General features: G+C 22.4%; 8 protein-coding genes across 8 annotated transcripts; 5 read left to right on the forward strand and 3 right to left on the reverse strand.

Annotated features, from left to right (window-relative positions):
• Positions 1-13: 13 nt before the first annotated feature.
• On the reverse strand, positions 14-1,477 carry SRAE_2000200000 (Hypothetical protein; the record flags this gene model as incomplete). The annotated part of the gene is made up of 1 exon (XM_024653017.1): positions 14-1,477. The coding sequence occupies one exon, from the start codon at positions 1,475-1,477 to the stop codon at positions 14-16; it is 1,464 nt and encodes a 487-aa protein (XP_024506536.1).
• Positions 1,478-1,896: 419 nt separating this feature from the next.
• SRAE_2000200100 (m7GpppX diphosphatase) lies at positions 1,897-2,884 on the reverse strand (the record flags this gene model as incomplete). The annotated part of the gene is made up of 3 exons (XM_024653019.1): positions 1,897-2,528; positions 2,581-2,758; positions 2,807-2,884. 3 exons carry the CDS (start codon positions 2,882-2,884, stop codon positions 1,897-1,899), a joined length of 888 nt encoding a protein of 295 aa, XP_024506537.1.
• A 654-nt stretch (positions 2,885-3,538) lies between these two features.
• On the forward strand, positions 3,539-6,610 carry SRAE_2000200200 (P-loop containing nucleoside triphosphate hydrolase domain-containing protein; the record flags this gene model as incomplete). Its single annotated transcript, XM_024653020.1, has 5 exons — positions 3,539-3,782; positions 3,831-4,018; positions 4,109-4,217; positions 4,257-6,176; positions 6,249-6,610. 5 exons carry the CDS (start codon positions 3,539-3,541, stop codon positions 6,608-6,610), a joined length of 2,823 nt encoding a protein of 940 aa, XP_024506538.1.
• Positions 6,611-8,958: 2,348 nt separating this feature from the next.
• SRAE_2000200300 (Hypothetical protein) lies at positions 8,959-9,297 on the forward strand (the record flags this gene model as incomplete). The annotated part of the gene is made up of 1 exon (XM_024653021.1): positions 8,959-9,297. One exon carries the CDS (start codon positions 8,959-8,961, stop codon positions 9,295-9,297), a length of 339 nt encoding a protein of 112 aa, XP_024506539.1.
• A 1,156-nt stretch (positions 9,298-10,453) lies between these two features.
• On the forward strand, positions 10,454-10,723 carry SRAE_2000200400 (Hypothetical protein; the record flags this gene model as incomplete). The annotated part of the gene is made up of 2 exons (XM_024653022.1): positions 10,454-10,573; positions 10,625-10,723. The coding sequence occupies 2 exons, from the start codon at positions 10,454-10,456 to the stop codon at positions 10,721-10,723; spliced, it is 219 nt and encodes a 72-aa protein (XP_024506540.1).
• A 1,108-nt stretch (positions 10,724-11,831) lies between these two features.
• Positions 11,832-13,352, forward strand: SRAE_2000200500 (Histidine phosphatase superfamily, clade-2-containing protein; the record flags this gene model as incomplete). Its single annotated transcript, XM_024653023.1, has 3 exons — positions 11,832-11,963; positions 12,015-12,887; positions 13,008-13,352. 3 exons carry the CDS (start codon positions 11,832-11,834, stop codon positions 13,350-13,352), a joined length of 1,350 nt encoding a protein of 449 aa, XP_024506541.1.
• A 547-nt stretch (positions 13,353-13,899) lies between these two features.
• Positions 13,900-15,611, forward strand: SRAE_2000200600 (Membrane-bound transcription factor site-2 protease; the record flags this gene model as incomplete). Its single annotated transcript, XM_024653024.1, has 4 exons — positions 13,900-14,518; positions 14,573-15,405; positions 15,476-15,533; positions 15,586-15,611. The coding sequence occupies 4 exons, from the start codon at positions 13,900-13,902 to the stop codon at positions 15,609-15,611; spliced, it is 1,536 nt and encodes a 511-aa protein (XP_024506542.1).
• Positions 15,612-16,045: 434 nt separating this feature from the next.
• SRAE_2000200700 (Small nuclear ribonucleoprotein Sm D1) lies at positions 16,046-16,451 on the reverse strand (the record flags this gene model as incomplete). The annotated part of the gene is made up of 2 exons (XM_024653025.1): positions 16,046-16,218; positions 16,268-16,451. The coding sequence occupies 2 exons, from the start codon at positions 16,449-16,451 to the stop codon at positions 16,046-16,048; spliced, it is 357 nt and encodes a 118-aa protein (XP_024506543.1).
• Positions 16,452-16,465: the final 14 nt, after the last annotated feature.

Raw genomic sequence — 16,465 nt, forward strand, 5'->3', positions numbered from 1 at the left:
AAGAAAGAATATCTTAGAGATTAAAACTGATTTGCGCCAAAAGGCTGTTAAAACCAAAATTGGTCTTGAATTTTGTTTCGTTGTAGAAAAAAGATAATGCACTGAGGGATGAATTGATATAATCGTTCGAATCTTTGTCATTTATATTTTCTGTTTGCATATTAAAATTAATTGCACATATATGTTGTTTAAAGACGTCCAATTTAACTTCTATATCTTTGTTCGGGGAAGTAACAATCTGATATTTATATTTAGAATCACTACTTAAGAAAAGTACATAAGCAGTAATTGATGTGGCGTCAAAAATAAGTGTTGCTTCATCAGTAACGTTATTCTGAATGTAACTTACAAAATCTTCATTATTAACGAAATGCTTCATCCGACATTGATCTATTTGATTATCTAATAATATACCAACAAACCCATAATCTACTTTTGCATATTTTTTACCCATAATATCATCAAACAAATTTGTACCTTTTGTAGCATATCTAATTTTATCCGCGATTTTTGTAAATGGTTGAGTTAGAATGTGAACATTTTTTTCAGGACCTCCAATTTTTGGTTGAATTGAACTAACTTTCACAACTAAACATTTTAAGGCAACATACCAACGATGGTAATCTTCTTTCTCAAGGATATAGTTTAGTGTTTTTCCAAATAAATAACAAGATTCGATAGGTGTTAACATTGAAAATGACCACAAAATGTAAATACATTCTCTGTACCCAATTGATATATATTCTTTCTTGATTTCTCTTGATATCTCTGGATCAGGACTGGGCGTAGTCTCTGGAGTATTATTAAAAGATGTATCTTGGTAAACTGAACCATCTTTAAAAGAAATTAATGGCTTTTGTTGGCTTTGTTCTTTGTAACATTTAGTACACCTATATTTTGAAACAGTCTCTCCAGGTCTTCTTTTATCTTTTGTGATTTTTGTTGTTACACTTCCTTCACAAAAGGGAGACCTTTCATTAAACCCAAGATCTTTGCAAACTCCCCAAAATTTGTTTTTAAAGATTCTGGATGTAACTGGAGTTTTAAGTGAAGAAACATTAACACTATTTGTTGATTCATTTAATACTTTTGATGATAATAATGAATCAGGTGTATTATTTATCTCAACTCTTACACGTCTTCTTACAGCTTTTGCAATCTGTCTTATTTTTTTCTCAATCTTTATATTTTCTCTTAAAACTTCAATAGCTTTTGAGTAAGGACAACTTTTGACATATTGTTCAGCAATTTCCTCACTTGAAAGAAGTATACCAATTCCAAGAAGATCATTCTGTAGCTTTTCACATCCAAGATCCACCTTATCTTTGATTTCATCGAAGACCAATTCTCTGTCAGGTGAAGTGGAACATTCTGAGTGTGATGAAGATGCTGGTGCTGATGAACTCGAAGCAACAATAGTATCAGGAGTTAATGATGGAGTCAATGAAACTCCGACTGGCATACTCCAAACATCCATTTTAAATGAAGAATAAATATGATAATAAAATAATATTAAATAATGGTAGAAAAAAAAATCGACAAATTAAATAATACTTAGTACTGTTGATAAAATTGGAGCTTGAAATTTTACTTTATCAGAAGTCAAAAGGAAATGTTAATGTTTTGACGATTAGTAATTAGTAAGCAAATACTCTGTCATAAAAAAACATCCAATGTGATAAAATGTATGTATGTGTATAGAAAAAAAAAAACTTTACTTATATAGGTAATGACAACAAATGAAATCTTAGAAGTGACACAATAGTATAGCTATAGTACCAAACGTTTTGGCATTATATTTACGTTTTATTGTACACATGAAATGTTTTATGTACCTTTGTTTGATAAAATGTTGATGGAATATTTCTTAAAGGTAGGAAATAAAGCACACATTTGTCAAACTTGATGAAGATGGCGCTGACATAGGTCATCAAGCTCCTTACCAATAAATGATAATGTTGCTAATTGATAGTAATTAGGCATTAATTTAATATTTGCAATAACTTCATCCAACAATAAGCTTGTTATTAACCCAGAAGTACGAGTTTGTGAGAGGAGTGTTACATGAACATGTAAATGATAATAAGTTGGTTGATAGTGAAAGTACATAGTAAATTCATTCCTTTCTAAATTATATTTTTCTTTAAGTGTAATACTAACTTTATCACGAATATTTTCTAACAATGGTAAATGAGATTCATTAAGATCACGAACAGACTTTATGCCTTTTTTTTGAACTAATACTTGAAGATACATATTTGAAGTTGTCTTTCTATCCCATTTTAAATCAGCTAACAATAAAAAACCTGTATCAGGATCAGAATCTTTAAAAATAAGTGATTCTTTTTCACAATCTTTTTCAAAAATGTTTTTTATCCAGGTAACCTCACTAACATTATTCTCTAGTAAATATGGTAATGTTATCTTTTTATAACTTTCTCCTGTCTCCCTGATTAAATACTCTTTCTGTTCACTGTACTTAATAATAAGTTTTTCCGTGCATGGGTAAATAAAAGTGCACTTGTTCTCTAAAAAAAAATGGATATGTTTATTTATTTTAAATAAATTATAAAAATTTACTATTAAATGGTTGATCTAAAGTCAAAGAATAATTTCCAAAAATATCATTTTCATCAATGTATTCCAATGAACATGTCTTAATCCATTCATTTATTGTTTCAATATCAAATGGTTTTTTATTTATAAGTAGTATAGCATGATTCTTTGTCTCCTTATTTTCAAACAATAAACATATTGACTAAACAAATTAAATTATGTTAATTTTTTGATATAACTTTTGACAAACCTTAAAATCTGGATTTGAACTTAAAATTCTAACAAAATTAAAATCAGAAAGTGATGGAACTTGTTTGGAATTTTCCATTTTTTAAAAACAGTAAATTATATAATCTACTTCTTTTAACTTATTCAAAGCATCTTACCACCTCATTTTCGTGTAAAGAGAACTTTTTTTTATTACAATGTTCATTAACTGTATATAAAGTATAGAAGTTAAATACATTATTACTGTATGTTAACTAACAATAAATTACATTTCTACAGAAACAAAGTAAATTGAATGTTATGTTTGTATATAAAAAATGAATAAATTTTTAAAACAAAATAAATAGTTTAACTTTGATGTTTTTTAAACATCGGAAATAACGTAAAATAGGAAGATATTAAAGAAGTATTGTCAGGAACCGGAAGAATTTTATCATGCATGCATAAAATGTAGAAGAATAGAACTTTAACTGAATAATGGATGCTTAAAAATGAACTTTTTCTAATAATAATGTACATTGTTGATAAATTGAAAATAATTATTATATTATTTGTTAATTAGGCATTTGAAATTTCTAAAGATAATAACAATTATTAAGATTTTTTTTGTTGCAAATGATATAAAGTATATATTAATATCAATTGACTCTTTATTGGAATACTTATGACAAATCATTTTTAATATTCAAAAAACAAAAAATTATTGGAATGTAAAATTTTTTTGGTATATTATATTGTAGTTATTATTTCTAAAATGAGCTATTGTACTGTTCCTATTAAACCAAGACTAAAACTTTGGGAACATGAAATAAAAAATATCATTATTTATCCTCATTTAAAAAGAATTTTATCAATTGCTTCAACATTAGATTATGAAAATGATTGGTTATCATTAGAAAAAAAGGGAATAGATAAAATTGAAGCTGGTAATGAATTTTTTGACAAATTTGTTCTCACCAAAAGTCTTTGTTTTTTGGAAATTGCTACAACAATTATATGTAAGTTTAAAAAAAAAATTTTTTTATAATCATTCTTTTATCATATAGCTGATTTTCCATGGAGTGATTTTTTAATGAATATAATACCACTAGAAAAACATATAAATTTTACCAAAATTATATTTTCCTCAAAACATCCACAAATTGATTATATTTTAATTAATATACTTCCGACAAAAAAATTTATACAAAAATTGATTGAAAAAAATGCTGCTTTTACGGAAATTGGTTGTAAGGTTAATAATATTATTAAACTTGATAAAAACAATTATATTTATGCTAATTGTGTTTTGATAAGGAATTTACCTTTTATCTCATTTTTTAAGGGTGATTATGATGAATGGTTACAATATTTTTTACAAACATTAGATGAATTTCCTGAAACTAAATTTATTTTGAACTATTTAGATATAGATTCAACAAATTATATTAATTGTAAGTATAAAACTTTTGTTTAATTTACAAAAATTTTAGATTCTCAATATAAAGTAGATGATGAAGGAATGGCAAGTGATAGAATAAATTTTGAGGATAAATTAATTGTTGATCCTAAACATCCCGGAAAATTTCGAAGTCAAAACATATTTAATTATAATATAAAAGATACAATAAATTTATTAAGTAAATTTCAAGTAGAATTAAGAAATTATCAAAAAGAGTGCATCACACCAGCGTTACTTGGAGAGTCATGCATGCTTATTATACCAACTAAAACTGGAAGAAAAATTTGTATTAATGAAATAATAAGAAATCATATATCATTGTCAATTACAAATAATAAACCATATAGAGTATGTCTTCTAGTTTCTTCATTGCAATCATTATCAGAAGCAAGTGCAGCGTTACAAAATTTTTTTCAAGGCTCTATTTCTATATTCAGTGGATGTTTAGGTGATTTTTCAAAACACACAGTGGACAAACTTTTGGCAAATGATGTTATTGTAGTTACACCTATATTTTTCTATAGATGTTTAAATTCTTTATTAATGGAACAAAAAATATTTTATGATGATTTTACATTATTTATTATTGAAGATATTCAGTGTCATAAAAATAGAATTACATCAAAGTATTTGTTTGAGGATTTATTTATGAAAAAATTGAATGATAATCAAATTGTTGGAATTTATGTAAATATATCTAAAAATTATTCATATCATATTGATGATGTAATAGATTCATTTATTGAAATATGTACTGAAACAAGATTATCAAAAATATCTATTCCAAAAACATATCAAGAAGAAATGTTAAGTTATTTTCAAAATTGTTATGATGCTCTGTATCCTTTTGATATTCCAGACTCTTATCATAAGGGTCTTATTGAGATGAAAGTTAGTAGATTATTAATGAAGTTACAATTTTTAAAAGATAATGGTTATACTTTTAATGAGAATGGAGATTCACTTCTACCCAGTATATCAACATACGAATTTATGTTAGATTTAATAAAAATTGATTTTGAACTTCAGTTATCAAATCAAAATTTTAAAATTCAAGAAATGATAGTTGTTATTAATTGTTTAAAGGAATACTTTCATGCCATTTTAATATCTTCAATTTTACCATTATCTTATACTACTGAGTTTTTAAAAGAAAGGTATAATATACTAAAAAAACACATTGGGCATCTTAATTGTTTTGATATAAATTTTTCTGACTTTAATATTATTATAAATGAAATTAATGAATGTTACTCAAGACAGGATATTCAACCACCTTTGTTATTGTTAGAAAAAGTTATAAATATTTTAAAAGAAGAAATTTTAACTTTAAATTTACATCATATTATTGTTTTTGTTCAGACTAATTATATTGTTAAAAATATTACAAAATATTTTAATGATATATTTTCAAATCATGATATCCAAGTTCTAGGTCTTACAAATGTAGAAGCAAGTAATGAAATATTAAGAAATACTGTTTTTAATAAATTTCAACAAAAAGGAATGTTTATAATGGTTACAACACATGTTGTTGATTGGAAATACAATTTACCTAAACGTGATTTAGATATTAATATCAATGATTGCCTTTATGATATGGATTCATGTTTAAGAGCTCCAAAAATAATAAGAAAAATGAATAAAAGATATTTATTTTATTATCCATCATATATCTCTACATCCTGTGAAATAAATATTCAAAGGCAAAAGACATTACAACAATTTTGTAAAGAAATCTCAAAAATTTGTAAAAATGATGGAAAAATAAAAATTGAAAATTCAATTAAAGAATTAAAATTACAAAAAAGTTGTATAGAAAATTATTATAAAGAGAGAGAAAATAGTTTAAAGGGATATTCTTATAAAATATTATGTAAAAAATGTGGTAAATATTTAGTATCATCAAAATCTATTAGAAAATATATGGATTATTATATAGTAATTGATGGTAAATTTTTTAAACGTATTTATATAAAAATTTATGATAATTTGACAAATATTTTTGAGATATATCCTATAGGTCAAATTATATGCCCTACATGTTGTTATGGAAAATCAGAAATTTATTTAAAAACTAATGGTATTGGAGATTTAATATCTCATGGATCAACATATTTTTGTAATTTAAATCCTTCAAATATAATTTTTGAAAATGAATCAGGAGAGAGATTCAATAAAAATAATTGGTATGATATTGAGAAACGATTATTATATGTGGAGGAAATTAAAGAAATAGAGTGGTTAGGTTATAACAATGAATTTATAAAAACTAACCCTGATTTGGTTGATGATTTAAATATGTTAATTATAAGTGATAAAAATTGTAAGAAAGTCAAAAGTAAAATTGTCCATCTCTCTGAATGCCTTGAAATATTTATATAAATAAATATTTTTAAGCTTCTTTTTAAATAAAAATTTTTTTTTATTCTTACTGTTATTTTATAGTTAACATTTTATTTATATTTTGTCCAAGAATAACAAATTAAATTTTATTTTTGACTTGAAAATATTGAAAAAAATCACAATAATATATATTTATTTAATTTAATATTAATATATATTGATATAAATTAATAAAATTATGTAAATTTTAAAAATAGTAAATTTAATTAAATTTTAAATAAAATAATACTTAAATTAAAAATAATTTTTTAGTAAACAATATATTAAGAGGAATTTAAAGGAGAAACTTTCTGATGCTCATTTATAGTTAAAAAAGATATTGTTAAGATTATATTTTTTCAATTATATAATTAAAAATTTTTGCAATATTTATCATGGTATTGTTGGTTTTCATTACAATTATTAGCTAGTTAGAAAGATTAATTTTAGTGTTAATCAAAAATAATTTTTTTTTGAAGGATTTCCATATTTAAATTGGAAAAGATTAAATGATATTATTTATGTAAGAGCAATATTTAAGTAAAATTTTAAAGTTTGCATGACAATAGTCAAAATATTTTTATTCACATCTCGTGTTTCCAATTGTTAAAATGTTCGTAATAATTTGATGCTTCAAACTTTTAACCATTTACGTCACTTTCTATTATAATTATTATTTTAAATAATATAAATAAAAATATTTTTTTTTTCTTATAAATGATAGATAATAAGGATAATAACAATGAGGTAATTATTTACCTATATCATTAATTTAATTTACTTATCAAACCAACATTTTTTTTTTGTCAATTTACTACATAAAGAAATTTAGATAATTTATTAAATTAATAAAAATGTACAGAGACAATTTTAGTATAATTATATTTTTTAAAATTATACATCAATAGTTAAATATATAAGGTTTTATTTGCTTTATAGTATACCATACATTTCATAAAATTACAATTTAGCTTATTAAGATATTGTGGCTTTAATTTATTAAACTTAATAATCAAATAACATTTTAATCTGATTTTGTAGTTAGTAGTCTTTTTTAAATTTTTTTTTTGAAATAGAAAACTAAATATAATATATAAAAATTAAATGCTATTTTTATCCTATAAATTTCTTAACTAACTTTTTTTAAAATAAGAAATTTAAAAAAAAATAAAATATGAAGTTTTAATTTGATCACGTCATTTTATTTTAATAAATGTGATAGATTTAATTAGGATATAGGAATTATTTATTAAGATAGTAAATATTTATGGTAAAAAAAAAGCAAATTCTTTAGCTTATAGTTAACTTTTTTTTTATTTTTTTTAACTCTTCTTAATATTATCAATTACCAATAATTCTTCTTAAACTCATATGTTTTTCATGCTTTTTTTTGTACTTTAGTTGTAAAAAAATACATACAGTATTAATAACAATATTAAGTAATACTTAAAAGATTATTTTTTATTCAAATGTTACATTAAAAAAAAAATAAAAATTTTTTTTTATATTTTAAGTTATGTTAAACTATGACATATGGCTTTTACCACTAAGTACAATGTAAAATTAATTATAAAAAAAGGATTAAATATACATAAATATTTATGTTTATTTATTTGTTAGTAGAAACATTAATTTTTAAAATTAATGATAACTGAATTGTGTAATTGATTATATTTAAATGAATTTTAAAAGAGATGCTTTTGTGTTATTGGAATTTTAAATATTTTTAGTAATTGTTTAATTTTTATTATTCTTTTTGTGGTTGTGGTTGTAGTTATAGATATGGCAATAAACCTGGAAAAAGGAAGAATTCGTCATTTTATTTATATAATTTTAAATGAAACTATTATGCCTTTTTATAATACATTGATCAAAATTAAATTTTTTTTTTTAATATAGATTAATATTATGTTTAAATATTATTTTTTTTAACTTTTTCTTATTTATTTTGAAGAACAATATATATTTAACAGTCTAGACGTGGAAACCAATTTAACAATTAACATTAATCTTCAAATTATTTTAAAAATTAGAAATTATTTTTATCAAAATTTTTTTTATTAATATTTTAATAATATTTTTTTTTAATTAATTATATTACTTAAATTTTTTTTGTATTTAAAATTTTGTTTCAAGCCACACCCTTGATATAATGTAGAAATAATGTCTATAAATTTAGTTGTTAAAGTTTATTAAAATATTTTTTAATATTAATGCCATTTACTTTTTGTAAGTTTTTCAATATTATAAGTTAAATTTGGTTCCCACTTTGACTAAATCATATTTAATGTATTTTTTAAACATTTTTTTTTAACTCATTTTTTTTAAATTATTTTTTTAATTTTAGTATGGCAATTCCATTATCTTTTATATCAATAGATCGATCTAAATTTTTTAAATTAAAAATTTCAACTTTGGTTGTGCCAATTTTATTATTTTCTTTACTTTTAAATGTATATGGTGATGAAAATGAAAGTGCAATCCAGACTCAATTGGCTTTACGTTTCCATCGTGCTAAAGAATTGACTCCTCCAAGTTTTATGAAACGTAACTGGGATGATATTTATTATGATGACAAGAATATTATTGAAGAACAACCAATTTTTAAAAATTTTTGCCTTCTAGATCAATATAAATATCATATATTATGTAGAATTTATAAAGATAAAATAACTTTTGAATTTTAATCAAAAAGAAATATATAAAAAAAAGCCCTATCGTATACATTTAATGGTACAAACTGTCTACTAAATATCATTTTAGTTTTTTTTTATGAATTAAAATTTCATCAATTATCATCATCTTGAGGAAAAAATAAATTTGTTGGAAAATATATTTAAAAAAAAAATATTTCTTGAAATTTTCAATTAAGTATAAATAATATTTTTAAGTAAACATTTATTTATCATTTGTAATAGTTCAATTTTGATTTCAAATAAAATTTCTCTTTTTCAAATATGGTTGAACAACCAACCAAATGAAAATTAAATATATTTTTTTTTAATATAATAATATATTGTTAATCAAAAGTTATTATGAAAAATTTGTAAAATTAAAGAAACAGTAATCCTCAATTCCCAAAAGAATTTAAATGTACTAGATATATAATTTTAATTATAATGTTATATTTATAAAATTTTTTTTACTCCATCTACGTCATCCAAATAGAATCTTTCAAGTATAAATATTTGAAAAAAGCTGTTAACAATGATAAAATATTTATTCTCTTTTTTGGAGATAGAATGTCGGTTAATAAAATTTTAATGTTAATATTGTGTGAAAGAAATTTATACTTAATTTAGAAAACTTCTTTTCCTCATATTATTTTGTTCACATTTATTAATGAAGAAAGATTAAAGATTTCTATTTATGATAATAAAATTTTCAATTATATTTCAAATGTTAATACATTTTTAATGAATTTCTAATGGACAGTTTTTTTTGTAAATTTTTTGATTTGTAACATAGTAAAAGTAGGGAAAATATTTATTGAGATTTAGATGTAAGCTTTCAATATTATTCTATACTGGAGCATAGAATATATTTTTTTTTATTTTTTAATAATAATGTATAATCTTCCATCCAACATCATTAAACGAAGCAATTAAAAATAAATTATACAGATTATCTGGGATTTAAAGCTACCAAGAGTTACTAAACAATATAAAAATTACAACTTTATTCATTAATAAAAATATTTTTGTCAAAAAATATAAAATGTATTTTAAAAATATTTTATATATATGTATTTTGCTAAGTATTTATTATTATACAATTCTTTGCACTGAACAAAATGGTGAAAATTCCCAAAATGGCAAAAATGATGTTGATGAGATAGCAGAAATGGAAAAAACAATAAATGCCATTGATTCAGCTCCATTAGATACAAAATTTGAAAATTCCAGAAAAGAAATAATAAATATTTTGAAAACTAATGAATCACCTACAGAAAAAATTAACAATGTAAGAAATATAACTATATATATTAATACAAGTATTTTTTATTTTTTTTAGATAAATCAATTAATGAATCATACAGATTTTACAGAGGAAGAACAAGTTCAATTTTATAAAACATTAACTGATGCTGTTATGTCATCAAAAAATAGTTAATCTCATAAAGTCAAATTAATTTGATAAATATTATCCTTAAAACAAATATCCATTCATTATAATAAAAATTCTATAGAAAAAAAAATAATATTTAAATGATATAGACAGTTATGAAAAAAAAATATATATATATTATTATATATAATCTTTTGTTATAATAAATTGTCAACATATTTAAAAAAATTTTCAATTTTTATCATAATTTTTTTTTTATCTAAAATATACTATAACACAATTGACAATATTCTTGAGTATATACTTACTTTAAAAAATAATGAATCAATAAATAACTTAAAAAAAAAATAAATAAAAATAATGTCAATATTACGAGTCAGTGATGCGCTATTACTAATTTTGGGAAAATGATAATTAAAATAGTTTTTAAAAAAGTTTAATTGTGGTATTTTTTATTTATTGATATAAATATTACTATATAACTTTAATAAGCTAAGTCTTTTGAAACTATTGTAAATTTTTTTTCACCATTTTTGTAAAAGATTTTATTATTATAAATTTTTATAACAATTTTTGTTAGTCAATTATATAACTATTTAATTAAACTTTTTTTTTGTATTAACACTCATTCTAACATTACAATTTGTTAACCTTTAAAGATTATTTTTTTTTTCTTAACTTATGTACAATTTTTCAATGTCATATATTACCCATTTTATCCAATGACATTATATCTATTTAATAATATGTTCATAAAGTTAATGATATATATTTTTAACACAAAAATAAACTATTATTTTTTTCTCACAACTATTATATCAAGGCCTTAGCAATTGACATTTATATAAAGCCTAAGCTTTATATTCTTTTCTTATCATTTTTTTTTCCCCTTCAACTATCTCTTCATCTTTTACATACATTTTTCTTATCTTATTAAAAAGCAGGTGAAATTTTATTTTTCAACAAACATACTTTTTTTTTTCTGTATATTTTAATAATTAGTTACTACTTTTAATACGTTTCTGATAAAGTATATTACATTTTGTATCAAAAAAAAATAAATAAAGTATTATTTCTATTATTTTTCATTAATTATTTATATATACCTTGTAGGTTACTTTGTCCCTATAACTTTGTTTAAACAATAATCAATATGAAAACTGGGATTAAAGTTATTTTATTATTTCTGGTAATATTTACTAATTCTATCTTTGGAAATTATTTTTCAACTGGAAGAAAAGTTGATATTCATGCTGATATTGAAACTCTTCAATTTATTCATGCTGTAAATATATATTTTTTTTATATTTAATTTTTTTTTTATAATTAATTATAGATATGGAGACATGGAGATAGAACACCAGCTGCTTTAATACCAACAGATATTAATAATACTGAATCTACTTGGAAGATTGGTTTAGGTGAATTGACAAAAAAAGGTATGAAACAACAATATAAATTAGGTCAATGGATTCATAGAAGATATGATGGATTTTTAAGTCAAGAATATAGTCCTTTTGAAATTTATGTTCGATCTTCGGATTATAATAGAACTTTAATGTCAGCTCAGGCAAATATGGCTGGACTTTATTTACCATCAAATGATTCTCAATTTCTTCCTGGTTTGTCATGGACTCCAATTCCTATACATACAGTTCCTAAAGATGATGATATTCAGTTATATGATGACGTTTATTGTCCTGCTGTAAAAGAAGAAACAGAAAATGTTTACAAAAATAATCCTGAACTTAAAAAAATAGAAGATGAAAATAAAGATTTTTTAACTTTTATTGGTAATGTAACAGGATTATCAAAAGGACCACTTCCAATTAAAAATATTTGGTTGGTATTTGATCCATTAAATGCTGAACATCACCATAGAGATGAACATGTATTACCATCATGGGTTAATGAAACAGTAATGCATAAAATTATCCAATTATATGATATTTCATCAAAATATATATATCATACAGATATGTTGAGACGCCTTAAGGCTGGACCATTATTTCGTGAAATTATGAAACGTTTAAATAAAAAAATTAATGGACAATTAGATTCAAGAGAAAAGTTATATGCTTATTCAGCTCATGATACCTCTGTCTCAGCAATTTTATCAGCTTTTGGAATCACTCCCGATGTTTTTCCATTATATGCTAGTTTAGTTTTAATTGAACTTCATAAAATAGAAAGTGAATATATTGTAAAGGTTAGTTTTTATTTTATTATATTACAAAAATTTTTACAAAAATAATACAATTATAAACAAAAAAAAAAAGAAGAAAAATATTTTGTATAAAAATTTAATAATATTATTTTTAATTTATAGATATTTTATAAAAATGTTACTGATCATGATGATGTATATGAATATGATATTGATGGGTGTCCTTCACCATGTTCTTATAAACAATTATTTGAAGCAAAGAAACAATATATACCAAAAAAATGGAAAGAAGAATGTGGAATAGTTAAATGGTATCAATGGGATCCAGCAACATATATTGCTCTCCTAGCAATGGTAGGATTTTGTGCATTGTTCTTTGCTTCCTTAATTGGTATTGAATATTTATTAAGATGGTTAAAGAAAAGAAATAGAAATATTGCTGAAAATACTGAGTACCATGCAGAGAATGAAGATTCACAACCATTAATTAATTCTGAAGAACCTTAGTTGTTTAATTATCAAATTTTACATATATTATATATATCTACTTTTTTTCACTTCTTATTTTGAAAAAAAAAAAAAAGAAAATTAGTCGGGTTTTTTATTTATCTATAAAAAATTTACATCATATTATTAAAGAATATAAAATATTTAGTAGAGTTTTTAATTTTATCTTTTTTTTTTTATTATTTAATGGTATAATACCAAATTAAAATACATTTTATTTTATTTTATTATATAAAAATAATATTCATATAAAAAAAATTAATGTAATAAACATTTATTATATAGAGATAGAGAACCTCAAATTTTCATGTATAAAGTCCTTTCCTTATGTATATATATATATATTAAATATATATATATATATATAACAAACTGTATGTATATTATACGTTTAAAATCAACAATGTATTGCTTTATACAATCAACGTCTTACCACACATTAATCGTTAAATGAAACTATAAATATTATTATTCGTATTATTATTATTATTATAAGAATCTATCTATTCCTTATATATTTTCAGATGTCCTGAAAAAGACATATTCGATGCCCTTCATTTCATTTTTAGCTATTATTTTATTTATATGGAGTTGTCTATATCTTATTGATCATTATTTAAAAGTATCTGGATATCAATTTTATATTAATTTTGTTGAAAGATACTCATTAACAATCTCAGTACTTCAATTAAAACTTTATATTAATAAAATTTCACCAAATTCTGCTTTTTCTTTATCACATGAAAGAAATACTAAGTTTTATGAAAGATTTAGTAAATTACTAAGTATATGGTTTGCTGTTGGAGGTTTTGGTGGTTTAGTATGCTTTATTGGTATTAGTATATATCTTGTATATAGACTTGTTTCGGATTTATCATCATTTATTTCATTACTGGTATTAAATAATGATTCTCTACGAACATATCCAATTGCCTTTCATGATAAATTTATTAATGATAGCATTATGACAACACAAAAACCTATTGATGCTGTTGATACAGCAATATTATATGCTGTTTCAAGACACCAACAACCTCAACAAACTGGTATAACACCTATAATTCCAGGAGTTAATTTACCATTATCACAAATACCTATATTTATTGTTGTCCTTATTATATGTGGAGTATTTCATGAAATTGGTCATGCTATAGCATCACTTCATTGTAATGTTACTGTTAATGGTTTTGGCTTTTTTATAATAGCTGTTTATCCAGGAGCTTTCACTGATATCAATACACAACAATTAGAACGATTGTCTTATTCAAGTAAATTGTGGATATTTTGTGCGGGTATTTGGCATAATCTAACATTAGCAGCATTATTTGCTTTATTATTTTTTACCTCACCATTTTTGTTATCACCATTATATAGTGAAAATAATGGAATACTAGTAACAGAGGTATTCGAAGAAAGTGGTCTCTCAGGAATTGCGGGTCTTCGTCCAGGGCATATAATAACCTCAATAAATGGGTGTGATGTTTATAATATTTCAACATATTTTGATTGTTTAAATGCCATAGAAAAGGGTGTTCACCCAAATGGATATTTAATTGATAGTGAAATGGTATATCAACAAACTGCTTCAAGTTATGATATTATTGATAATGAAATAAGATGTTGTGATGAGTTTCAAAATACTACAATATCTTCTCATCTTTGTTTTTTATATAATAAACCTCATGAAATTAAAGAAATTGCTTATGTAACATTGGCTGTTGAGTTTAAAGAAACATTAGGAATTAAAAAAACTAAAAAAAAAAATTTAAATTTATTTCAAAAAAAATTTTCATGTTTCCCAGCTAAACAAGTTACAGATCTTGGGAAATGTTTTTATGATTCAAAAAGTATATATAATAAATTAGATAATATGGAATGTGTAACACCGGCACTCTTTAATGGAACATTTTTGGTACGGTTAGAAATTAAAAATGAAGAAAAACCAGTACTATTTATAGGAAAATTAGATGAATTAAGATTTATGATTGATGCTCATCATTTAACACCAAGATTTTCATTTTTACCTACCTGGCCACCAGTTATTATAGAATTAGTATGTAAATATTTTATAACATTTTCATTGGCATTGGCTCTTATTAATGCTGTTCCATGTTATTCTTTAGATGGGCAATTTATTTGTAGGACAATTATTGAATATTATTATGGTGGTAAAAGAAGAAGGTAATATTTATTAATAACTTTAATTTTTTTTTTATTTAATTTTTTATTTTAGAAAAAAAGAAAAAACAATTGCATTAATATTATTACTTGGTAGTTGTATTTTTGTAGCAAATTTTGTAATTGGTCTTATTAAATTTGTCTTCCTTCATTCTAATGGATAAAAATGAAAAAGTGAACTGGTAGTTAAATAAAACTGTTTATGGGAAGCCTTCTTGTTAATTTTTTTTTTGTTCTTATTTGTTATAAATGATTCGACCATATATAAAAAAATTTTTTTTGAGTGTATATATATAGTTAACTTGACAATTTTGTATTTCAATAGAAAAAAAAAATAAATTTTAAATATTTAAAAAAGTTACAGGTATTATATGTTAGAATTTTAATAGTAAATTAATAAAATTCTAAATTACATTTAATTATTTTTATTTAACCATAAGAAATAAAATTAAATAACAAACTTTTATACAAGACTTTATTAAATCATTAATTCAAAAATATTCTTTATATAATTCTTATCTACGTACTGGAGCACCACGACCCCTAGAACGTAAACTACGACCACCCCTAGAAGCACCTCTTCCCCGAGTTGACGATTTTGAAGCTTTTGTACCTTTAATAGCATCATCCACTAACATTGAATTAAGTGGTAGTTGATCAGGTAGGATAACATAACGTAAATTATTTCCTAAATTAATTACCTATTTATTAAAATAAAAATAAATAATAAATCTTACCTCTAACAGTAATAGATTCCATTGAAAGATTATCACCAGATTTTAAAGTCATTTTAACTTGTCTTAAATGGATATTCATTGCGATATCAACTCCAACAACAGTCCCTTGTACTTGATTACCATTTTTTAATTCAATAATAACTGTTTCATGAGAAAGTTTCATAAGAAAATGGACAAGTTTCATTTTTATTTACCTAT

The sequence above is a fragment of the Strongyloides ratti genome, assembly GCF_001040885.1.
Source record: "Strongyloides ratti genome assembly S_ratti_ED321, chromosome : 2".
NCBI lineage: Eukaryota > Metazoa > Nematoda > Chromadorea > Rhabditida > Strongyloididae > Strongyloides > Strongyloides ratti.